This window comes from Saccopteryx leptura, chromosome 1 (genome assembly GCF_036850995.1).
Source record: "Saccopteryx leptura isolate mSacLep1 chromosome 1, mSacLep1_pri_phased_curated, whole genome shotgun sequence".
Lineage (NCBI taxonomy): Eukaryota > Metazoa > Chordata > Mammalia > Chiroptera > Emballonuridae > Saccopteryx > Saccopteryx leptura.
Genome location: NC_089503.1, coordinates 336,483,336 through 336,495,497, shown reverse-complemented (window position 1 = coordinate 336,495,497; position 12,162 = coordinate 336,483,336). Strand labels below are relative to the sequence as shown.

Sequence of the window (12,162 nt, the reverse complement as noted above, 5' to 3'; positions counted from 1 at the left end):
TCACAAATATTTAAAGATACAAGTCAAGAAAACTTAAAATTTAAATCTACATATTAAATGGCATGTGTCTCCCCCCCCAAAAAAACTGACCTGAACTCATACAGTCAAGTCTAAGACATAGCAAGTAAATAACTGAACTTTAAAAATGAATAATCTTTTGAGCAAAGGGACAAAAGAATTAAGATAATTAAAATGGGAAGAAAAAATACCTAAAAATCAGATAGCATCTATTGCTTCACAACAGTATTAAATGCTAGAAGACAGAAGAACAACACTCAAGGATTTTATATCCCTCTAAACAATCCTCCAAAAGTAAAGGTTACAAGCAAACATTTTCAAACAAACAAGAACTAAGAGACCACTGTTCTTATGAAGTATTCTTGAGTAAACTACTAAGACATAAACTTCAGCCAAGCAAGAAATAGCTGAGAAATTTATGGGAAAAGACTACTGTTCTCAAATCATCAAAGAGTACTTTAACTTTTTTTTAAAAAAAAGTGAAGATTAAAATGAAAAAACAAGAACAGTAGGTAAAATCACCTACCCTAAGAATATGAAAAAATATAAATAAAATTTGAGAGTATAAAGGGAGGCGGGATGGGCTAGGACACCAACTTTATAATTGAATGCTAACAAATCAGTAGAATATAAATATATTTATTTAACAGTAGGAAAGTAATATTTTCCATTAAAAACTAATAGAAAAATGAGAATAAAAGGGGGAAGATGAAAACACATGCTACTTATAGTATTCATAGATAGGGATTTAATAGCTAATGTATAAAGAAATACAGAACCAAGGATATCATATAAAACTATAATTATGAATCTAACCACTAAAACAAAAATTCAAACCATCTATAGGACCAGTAGTTGCCGCCATCATGGCCATATACATGCAGGTTCTCACTGAATTCAGGCAGACAGTAAAGAAACAGTGGAGCCAAAAAATGGTGGGCCATTCCTTTATTAAAGTCTCGCACTGGCCAACGAGCAACACACCCTGGGAAACACTTCCCTTTCATTCATTCAGAGCTCAATGCTGTGGTCCTCAGGTTCACGCCAAACCATGGGAATACCAAAAGGCATTGCTTTACGTTTTCCTTTTGTCCAGTCACGAAGTATTTCCTCACAATTATGACACACAATATGAGGAGCTCAATTCTTGTCTTGATTGCAAGGGGAACGTGAAAATAGGCAATATATACACGTGTTACAAATGATGAAATATTGCACCTTTGACGTTGAAGTGTGTAACAGCCACATATATAACAGAAAGTGTCAGGACTATTCTTACATTTAAACTTACTCGAAGAAGCCATGATTCAATCTTAAAACAAAATAAGAGGGTGTTTTTATCAGATTATAATTTTTTACATTTAAGAACAACTATAATTATGTACAAGTGATGTTTGTAAAACATTAATTGCTTGGTGGTTATGTTCAATCCAAGAGTCACTGCCCTTTAACTCTAATTTAAAAACCAATGCATGCCATTAACTGTAACAAAAAGAAATTTAAATTGCATAAAAACTAGAGCATGCACCAAAAAACGAATTTCGGATTTGGAATCAGCGATGCAGAAATATATAGAAACAGTTCTAAAACCTCATGCAATAGAAAATGAAAAAAAAATTGTTCCCCAGTGTAATGAACTACCAGAAACTAAAAAATTAATCCCATTTATAATTGCATTAAGAAAAAAACCAAGGTGGTACCTTAACCTAGGAGGTAAAAAAAAAAACTATACTAAAAAAATTATAATACACTGAAGGAAAAAAAACTGAAAAAGATACAAATAAGTGGATACATATACCATGTTCATGGATAGGAGGAATTAACATCATTAAAATGCCCATACTACCCAAAGCAATCTATAGGTTCAACGCAATTCCTATCAAGGTACCACTGCTGTATTTCCCAGCACTAGGACAAATATTCTAAAAATTTATTGTAAATGAAACCACTAAAGACCCAGAATAGTAGCCACAGCAATCTTGAGAAAGAAGAACAAAGATAGAGAAATCACACCACCTGATATCAAAGTATACTACAATGCCACAGTAATCAAAACAGCAATGGTACTAGCATAAAAACAGACACAAAGATCAATGGAACAGAATAGAGAGCCCAGAAATAAACCTGTGCCTATCGGTCAATTAATATTTAACAAAGGAGTCAAGAACATATGGGGTAAACACAGTCTACTCAGTAAATGGTGTTGGGAAAATTGGACAGATACATGCAAAAAAATGAAACTAGATAGCCTTCTTATACTATACACAATAAAAAAAACTCCAAATGGATTAAAGACTTAAATCTAAGACTTGAAACCATAAAAATTCTAGAGCATAGGTCATAAAATCTCAGTATTTCTCATAGGAATATGTTTTCTGACATATCTCCTTGGGCAAAGGAAACAAATGATAAACAAATGGGACTTCAAACTAAAAAGTTTTGCACAGCAAAGGAAACCTCAACAAAATGAAAAGACTACCCATTGAATAGGAGAACGTATTCATCAATGATACATCTGACAGGGTGTTAATATCCAAAGTTTATAAAGAATTTGTACAACTCAACAGCAAAAAAATAAGCAATCTAATTTAAAAAATGGGAAAAGGATCTGAATAGGCACTTCTCCAAAGACATAGAGATGGCCAACAGACATATGAAAAGATGTTTAATATCACTAATCATCAGAGAAGTGGCAGATTAAAAACACAATGAGATTATCATCGCACATCTGTCAGAATGGCTAGCATCAATAAGTCAACAATCAACAAGTGTTGGTAAAAATGTAAAGAAAAGAGAAGCCTGAAGTACTGCTGGTAAAAATGCAGATTGGTGCAGCCACTGTGGAGAGCAATACGGAGTTACCTCAAAAAATTAGAAATGGAACTACTTTATGACCTAGCAATTCCACATTGGGAATAAATCCAAAGAAACACAAAACACTGAGTTGAAAGAATATATGCACCCCTATGTTCACTGCAGCATTACTTACAATGGCCAAGGTCTGGAAGCAGCCCAAGTGCCCATCAGTAGATGAGTGGATTAAAAAAGCTGTATATTTACACAATGGTATACTATCATTTGATAGTAAAAAGAAGAAAATGTTACCTTTTGTAACAATACAGATGGAGCTGAGGAGTATTATTCTATGTGAAGTCAGTCAGAAAAAGACATGTACCATATGATTTCACTTAAATGTGGAATTTAATGAACAAATTAAACAAAATAGAAAGACACACAGATACAAAGAACAGACTGACAGCTGACAGAGGGAAGGGTGTTGAGAGGCTGGGTGAAAAAGGTTAAGGGATTAAGCATAAAAAATAAAAATAAAACCATACAGACAACAGTATAGTGATTACCAGAGGAAATGGGGGTTGGGAGGAGCCAGAAGAGGTAAAGCAGGGAGAAATGGTTATAGAAGGAAACTGGACTTGGGGTGGTGAATACAATACAATATACATGATGTGTTACATAACTGTATACCTGAAATCTGTATAATTTTATTAGCCAAAGTACCCCAATAAATTCAATTAAAAATTAAATAAATAAAAATGAATTTAAAAATAAGTACAATGTTGAAAATTATTTCATTTGATTTCACAGTTTATTATAAACAAAAATAAACAAGACAGCATAGTACTTGTGTAAAGATAGACAAATAGATCAAGGGAATAGAACAAAAGTCTAGCAATAGACCCAGATATACATGAACTTATTTTTTATAAAGTTACAAAAGAAATTCAATGAAAAAAGGATAGTCTCCTCAGCCCTGGCCAGTTAGCTCAGTCAGAGTGTTATCTAGAAATACCGAGGTTGTGGGTTCAATCGCCAGTCAAGGCACAAACAGGAAGCAACCAATGAAAGCACAACTAAGTGGAACAATAAATGAATGCTTCTTTCTCTTTCTCTCCCTCTTCCTCTGTCTCTCTCTCAATCTGTTCCTCTAAAATCAATCCATAAAATTTTTTTAAAAGATTCTTCAGCCCTGGCCGGTTGGCTCAGTGGTAGAGCGTCGGCCTGGTGTGCAGAAGTCCCGGGTTCGATTTCCGGCCAGGGCACACAGGAGAGGCACCCATCTGCTTCTCCACCCCTCCCCCTCTCCTTCCTCTCCGTCTCTCTCTTCCCCTCCCGCAGCCGAGGCTCCATTGGAGCAAAGATGGCCCGGGCGCCGGGGATGGCTCCTCGGCCTCTGCCCCAGGCGCTGGAGTGGCTCTGGTCGCAGCAGAGCGACGCCCCGGAGGGGCAGAGCATCGCCCCCTGGTGGGCAGAGCGTCGCCCCCTGGTGGGCGTGCCGGGTGGATCCCGGTCGGGTGCATGCGGGAGTCTGTCTGACTGTATCTCCCCGTTTCAGGCTTCAGAAAAATACGGAAGGAAAAAAAAAAAAAAAAAAGATTCTTCAAGAACTGATACAGAAACACTGGATATCTGTATGTAAAAGAAACAAAAATATAACAGGCTTAAAACAATCCAAAAGTCTATGACTTTGGAAAAATTATATAAATTATGGTATGCTGATAAAATGGAAATCTATAATAAAAAAAAGAATGAAAGCAATCACTATGTACCTCTACTGGATCCAGGAAACTCAAGATATACTATTAGGTAGAAAACAAGGAATAGAAAGAACAGTGTACTAAGAATCACCTCGAGTTAAAGTTAGTAAGACTATAAATAAATGCATTTACTTGTATATGCATACATAAAAAATTATGGTGAATACACTAAATGCAAAAGCACTGGTTACTTTTCTGAGAGGGTAATAAAATGAATAGGAAACTTTCAGAGAAATTATTTGCTGTGTGACTTAAAATTTTGTTAACTTCATTCAATCTATTTAAATATTTTTTTTTATTTTTTAACATACCTTATAGCATATGTTCTATTGTTTTTTATTGAATTTATTGGGGTGCCACTGGTTCACAAAACGATGCAGGTTTCAAATACACAACTCAATAAGGTAAAATATCATCTGCACACTGCATTGTGAGCCATCGCCCCAAGCAAGACTCTCCATCACTACTTTTCCCCTCTTTGCCCATCTTCAACTATCACCCCCCACTTCCCTCTGGCTATCACCATACTGTTGTCTCTATGTGTTATGTTAAAAATATATGGGGTCTTTTGCTTAATTCTTTCACCTTCTTTCATTGAGTCCCTCAACTCCCCGCCCCTCTGGCAGTGGTCAGCCTGTTCCATGTATTCATGCCTCTGTTTCTATTTTGTTGGTTATTTTGTTCATTAGATTCCATATACGAGTGTCAAAAGAATACATGCGCCCCTATTTTCACTGCAGTGTTATTTACAATAGCCAAGACCTGGAAACAGCCAAAGTGTCCATCAGTAGATAAAGTTGATAGGAAAGCTATGGTACAATTGCACAATGGACTACTACTTGGCAAGGAGAAAGAACAAATAATTCTTTTTTAATTGGCCTTCAAACTGTAAATGCAAATAAAAGAGTAATTTAAGAAATTGGTACTTATTATTACTATTTTGGATACTTTATTATAACTATGCATATTCAGTTAAATACTGAAAACTTAGTATCCCTGCACTATATTTGATAGATCAAATTATACAAAAGCAAAAGGCTAATAGAACTATACTAATAAAGTCTTAAAATCAAAGTTGTCTTCAAAATTTTATAGATATACAGAAACGAAATTCTATTTTCTATAAAAAGTACATTTTTTTCCATGCATATAAACTTTGTTTAAAACCACATAAAAATTGGCCTTCCTCACAAAAATGACATATACTTCCCTGACCAATGTTTTATCATTATTTCCCATTCCCAATAGCAACGATAAAAATAATAAAATCTCTAGAGCAATAATCTGTCACTATAGCTACTTTCCTGTATCTGGTGTTACTACAGTCTTCCCCTTAAGACAAACTCTGCTCCAAACTATGCTTTCGTTCTGTGTTCTACAAACAAAAACAATTCCAAGAGAAACTGAGAACAAAAAAGAAAAGTAAGAACTGAGAAAGAAGGAAGACTAATAATTAAAATTTTAAATATTAGCCTGACCAGTGGTGGCACAGTAGAGTGTCAACCTGGACGTTGAGATCCCAGGTTCGAAGCCCTGAAGTCGCCAGCTTGAGCGTGGACTCACCAGCTTGAGCTCAGGGTTGTGGCTTGAGCATGGGATCATCGACATGACCCCATGGTCACTGGCTTGAGCCCAAAGATCACTGGCTTGAAGCCCAAGGTTGCCGGTTTGAGTGAGGGCTCACTGGCTCAGCCTGAGACCCCCAGTCAAGGCACATATGAGAAGTAATCAATGAACAACTAAAGAGCTGCAACTATGAGTTGATGTTTCTCATCTCTCTCCCTACCTCTCACACTCACACACACAAATTTAAATATTTGAACTTATTTTTTTAATTCTAAGGTTTTAAAAAGGCATTATCTGAGCTTAAGCATAAAGAAAAAAAGAGCATCATATTTTTCTAGTGAAAAACTACATGAAAAGTTGTTCAATATAACTGCTTCAGATCCCTAAAGAACAATTCTCATAGTCATTTACTGCCAAATATTTCTAAGAAGCACTGATTTCAACTAATGAAACCATACTATCCAAGACACATTTCTTAAATGCTAAACTTTGAATTATGACAGCACAAGCTGTCAAATCAGTTTTTTTACAAACGAATGCAAACTGAAACAATTTGACTTCTGCCCAAACTTACACTGTGTTTGTAATTTAGAAAATATTTCTGTAAGAGTATGCAGCTCCAATTAGCAGATTTCCACCAAGGGTGTGACCCATATTAAATGTCAACATTATTCTTACCCTATCAATTGGGCAAGGCACAGAAGAGCATAGGCTCTTGTAAGCAACCCTACATGCCTGCTGCCAGAACAGGCACAAATGGCAAGCGGTGAACTGTAAGAATATCACAGCAGCAAAAGTCAACCAATGGTCCCATGCCAAGCAGGCATTATGCAAAATATTAATGAAAAAAGAATAACTATATATTTTTTCTCAATATATTCATGTATTTATACATTGAGAAGAAGATGGTTCAACAGTATTGGCATTAATGCTAATATTATATCTAAGGACAAATACCAAATTAAGTGGACATGAGTAGAAGCAGGTAAAATACAACAAAAACTTACATCACCTAACATATGAGGCTATATGAGAAAGACGATTAAAACATAACTGCATATGTTGCTATATTTCCTATATTATTCTATCATAACCAGTCTTCCTTCAATAAATAATAATTTTACATTGAATCTGTAAATCTTTACTGTCAAATACTATGCCACAGCTAAAAAATAAATAATGTGGCAAATCTTTATCTGTTGACATAAAAATATTTCTAAGCCACACTGTTAAGTGAAAGAAAAATAAAAACAGACCCAGAATATTCAATATAATGTATTTTAAGTGTCCACACAACAAAAATAAATAATAAGAGAAAACCTCCGATGTATATATATACACATATACATAACAAATCATTTTAAATAAAACTATGTACTAAACGCTGTTGACCTTCACGAGGCCTAATGAGTTACTTTCACTTTCAGGTAACTCTATACTGCTTAGTGCTTTTAAAAAGCATATAAATCATAACAGCCATGAATCAAAAAATATTATGAAATACAAAGAAGCAACCTAGTTTGTGTCTATCACTAAGAATCTTACTAAAGAGAAGATTTGGTAATTGTACGTTTGTCCAAAGTAGTACTATACTCAATTCAAGAAATTTCTGGGAAAATCAAGACAATTAAGCAAGAAAATGCCATTCATATTCCTCTCATAAGCTGATTTGGGACACAGTTTAAGTATTATTTAGAAAACATTACCTTTCTTGAAGTATAAATGTCAAAAAATGGCTTATGTCTGACACTAAATGGTTCCTGTGTTTTGTCAATGAGCCCAGTCTTCATTTTTTCATGTCGAGGATTTATTATTTCTCGTTCTATACACTGAAGACGAATATTAAAATCACAATCTCCAACTGGTTGTGCCTGAATTAAAAAAGACAATTATTTAAATTTCAACTCTAAAAACCACTTTCCCAGCATAATTATGAAGGCTTTCACTTTGTACATAGCAGTCTCTGCAAACAGCATCCTTTGGAGTTGTCCAATACAGAGCCTGCACAACCACACAGGCCAGCACTGAAAATTAATTTGACTGATGATGGAAAGATATCTAAACACTCACATATACGGTTATTTATTTCAAAATTATAAATGCATAAAATATGGAAAAGTGCTATAAATGTTCTCCAATATAAACTTAACAAAATTTTCACATCTGAATTAATGTATTAATATACATCTCACTAATCATTTTTATTATTTATATTAGGAAAATATAAATTCATAAAATCAGTATAAAAATTAAAAATCCACATAATTTTGATAAGTGTAAGCAAATAACACATCAAAATAAGCAATATCATCACCTATAATGTTTTTTTGTGGTTTAAAGCAGTGGTCCGCAACCTTTTTTGGGCCACAGACCAGTTTAATGTCAGAAAATATTTTCATGGACCGGCCTTTAGGGTGGGATGGATAAATGTATCACGTGACCGAGACAAGCAGCAAGAGTGAGTCTTAGACGGATGTAACAGAGGGAATCTGGTCATTTTTAAAAAATATTCATTCAGACTTAAATATAAATAAAATGGAAATAATGTAAGTTACTTATTCTTTCTCTGCGGACCGGTACCGGTGCATGGCCCAGGGATTGGGGACCACTGGTTTAAAGCATTAACACTTTACAGGCATCAGTAAGCAGAAGATATTTATTAGACAAACACAGCCTCAACTCTGAAATCTAATATAGAAAAATGTTTATATAATATATTCTACTATACAGCTATAAAGAAGGTTCTTTTCTCCCTATATGCATATATCCTATATATACTCTCTATGGTGTGTGTACACACACACACACATACACACACAGTGTGTCCATAAAGTCATGGTGCGCTTTTGACTGGTCACAGGAAAGCAACAAAAGACAATAGAAATGTGAAATCTGCACCAAATAAAAGGAAAACCCTCCCAGTTTCTGAAGGATAATGTGGCAGCATGTGCGCATGCAGATGATGACGTAACACCGTGTATACAGCGGAGCAGCCCACGGCCATGCCAGTCCAGCTGTGGACGGTACAGAGGAAAGTTCAGTGTGTTCCGTGGCTCGCTAAATTCAAATCCATGACCAAAGTACACCGTGAATATCGGCACGTTTATAATGAAGTGCCACCACATAGGAATAACATTACTAGATGGGATAAGCAGTTGAAAGAAACCTGCAGTTTGGAGGAGAAACCCCGTTCTGGTAGGCCATCAGTCAGTGACGAGTCTGTAGAGGCTATACGAGATAGCTACCTAAGGAGCCCTAAAAAATCTGTGTGTGAGCCCACATCAAACTGCACTGAATAGGTATAAAACTGGGAGAGTTTTCCTTTTATTTGGTGCAGATTTCACATTTCTATCATCTTTTGTTGCTTTTCTATGACCGGTGAAAAGTGCACCATGACTTTGCGGACACACTGTAAATATATATGGTATATATGTTTTGAGCCATGAAATAAAAAGTACAGAAAAGTTTCTGTATCTGTTGAAAGTAGGGGCTTGCCCTATCCTAATGGTACATACAAATGTAGCTTAACACACAAACGAGTGACAGTAATCATCTAGATTAGTAGCATCACCTCAATAGTATATCAAGTACCACTGTTCTTTATATTTATTGGACACCCTTCTATGCATTTTCCCATCTTCTTCCTCTTCTCTAATCTATATTACTCAACTTAGCATTCACCCAAGCTCATGTTTGCAAAGAGATTGCAGCATTGCTTAAGCTGTGAACATTAAACATGGCTCGAGGATAACTTTTTCTCAGCTTTGAAAGGAACACAGTTTTGATACTCAGTAAAGAAAAAGAAGCAAGACCAAGGGAGCAAGAGCTATCTATGAAGTAAAGTACGCTCCCTTTCATAAAGGCATAAAACTGTTAGTAAAGCAGAGGTCGGCAACATTTTTGGTTGAGAGAGCCATGAATGCCACATATTTTAAAATGTAATTCCGTGAAAGCCATACAACATGTGTACGTTATATAATACATTATCCAATAAAAATTTGGTGTTGTCCCGGAAGACAGCTGTGATTGGCTCCAGCCACCCGCAAGCATAAACATGAGTGGTAGGAAATGAATGGATTGTAATACATGAGAATGTTTTATATTTTTAACGTTATTATTTTTTTTATTAAAGATTTGTCTGCGAGCCAGATGCAGCCATCAAAAGAGCCACATCTGGCTCGCAAGCCATAGGCTCCCGGCCCGTTGTAAAGAGTATTCATTGAAGAAATGCTAATAAATAACCATACAGTCCACATGTAACCTTTTCCATATCACCTGTATCATTAAAAGTAAAAAACAACCCAAAATTTTAGGTTTATTTATTAGGCCTATTAGATCCATTCAAACCCCTATAAAATTAAAGTAGAAGAAGCAAACCCTCTTTTTTTAAGAAAATAAAAATCTGACCCTGGCCAGTTGGCTCAGTGGTAGATCCTCGATCCTACCAGTAAAATTCTGACACCTATCACAATATTATAGGTGGAAGTCCCAGGTTCAAGTTCCAGGTTCAATTCCCGGTCAGGGCACACACAAGAAGTGACCATCTGTTTCTCCTCCACTTCCCCCCTCCCTTTCTCTCTCTCTCTCCCTCTCTCTTTCTTCTCCTCCCACAGTCATGGCTTGACTGATTCAAGAGCATGACCCTGGGCACTGAGGATAGCTCCGTGGATCCTCTCCCTCAGGTACTAAAAATAGTTCAGTTACAAGCATCAGCCCCAGACAAGGTTGCTGGGTGGATCCCAGGTGAGGTGCATGTGGGACTCTATCTCCCCTCCTCTCACTTTAAAATAATAATAAAAAAATAAAAATAAAGAATCTAACAACTGTTAAAATATATATTAGTTTTAATTGCCTCTTAGAAACACATTACTTTAAAATATACATAAATTCACCAAAACAAGAAGAATATATTAAAAGCAAGTCTACCTTCAAATCTATACTGCCTGCCTATTGTAAAGGAAGCTCTTGATAGGTAGGTGTTGAATCAGAACAGACTACAGAAATACTCAATAACTACTGACTTATTGGCCTCCCTGTTTTGAATTTTTCTCACTTCAAAATACTATTCAGTTCTCTTTCAAAACAACAAATGTATAATCATATCCTTACCATAACTAAACCTTTCAATAGTGTTATTACAAACAGAACTAAGCTAAAATGCCTTACTTCAAGTAAACTGGACCACTACAAACCAATTTTCGTATGGATATGTCCCTCATATCACCACACATCAAATACACAAACAAGTATCTGGTAACACTCCTGATTAAAAGACTTAATCCTTCAAAATTAATCTGTGTCATTTTCCCTGTAAGCAATTTCATGCTTAATGATTCAATTATACCCAGAATGAGTTGGAATACTTTCACCTCTCTATTACTTCTCATATATTTCTGTAGCTCTCATATACCTTTTGTTATATTATTATATTTATTTACATTTATGTTGTCATCCATAAAACCAATAGTCTGAAATCTTCTTTTGATTTTGTATCCAATTTAAACACATATCCTACAAATGTATATAATATATGCACATTAACTTTTAATGAGTTGCATGCATGTATAACTATAATATGTTATAAAAACAAATAAAAATCAAATAAATATATTTTAAAAATAAACAAAAGTTCTCCTGTTTTCTTCTCAAACCTCAATGAACTGTTGTGAAACAGGCCTTCTTTGGAGACCAGTGTATTAAATTATGAATTCCTGAAGGCAAGAAAATATGTCTTATACATTTATGTATATCCAGTACCTAGAACAACAGTTGACATATAAAAGGTGACTAATGAAATTCTACTGGACAAAAGAATAAACTAAGGAACTGAAGTTTCTATTATTTAAAAAAATAATTTTATAATAGTGACCTTAATTTGGTGATTCAAAATAAACAAAGTGGTTAATCATCAATGAAGCTCCATAGCAAAATAAAGAATTATGTAGATGATGTTTTCAATTATAAGTATATCTTAATATCAGAAATATCAAAAATATAACTTTAAAATCAATGAAATACGGTTAAG

At 34.9% G+C, this 12,162-nt stretch overlaps 1 protein-coding gene across 1 annotated transcript in view; it reads right to left on the bottom strand.

Moving 5' to 3' along the window:
• RNGTT (RNA guanylyltransferase and 5'-phosphatase) overlaps window positions 1-12,162 on the bottom strand; it is a 270,093-nt gene that overhangs the window by 155,978 nt on the left and 101,953 nt on the right. The window contains exon 11 of the mRNA XM_066358895.1: window positions 7,844-8,008. Coding sequence (XP_066214992.1) covers window positions 7,844-8,008 — 165 coding nt within the window. The remainder of the gene's footprint in view (window positions 1-7,843; window positions 8,009-12,162) is intronic.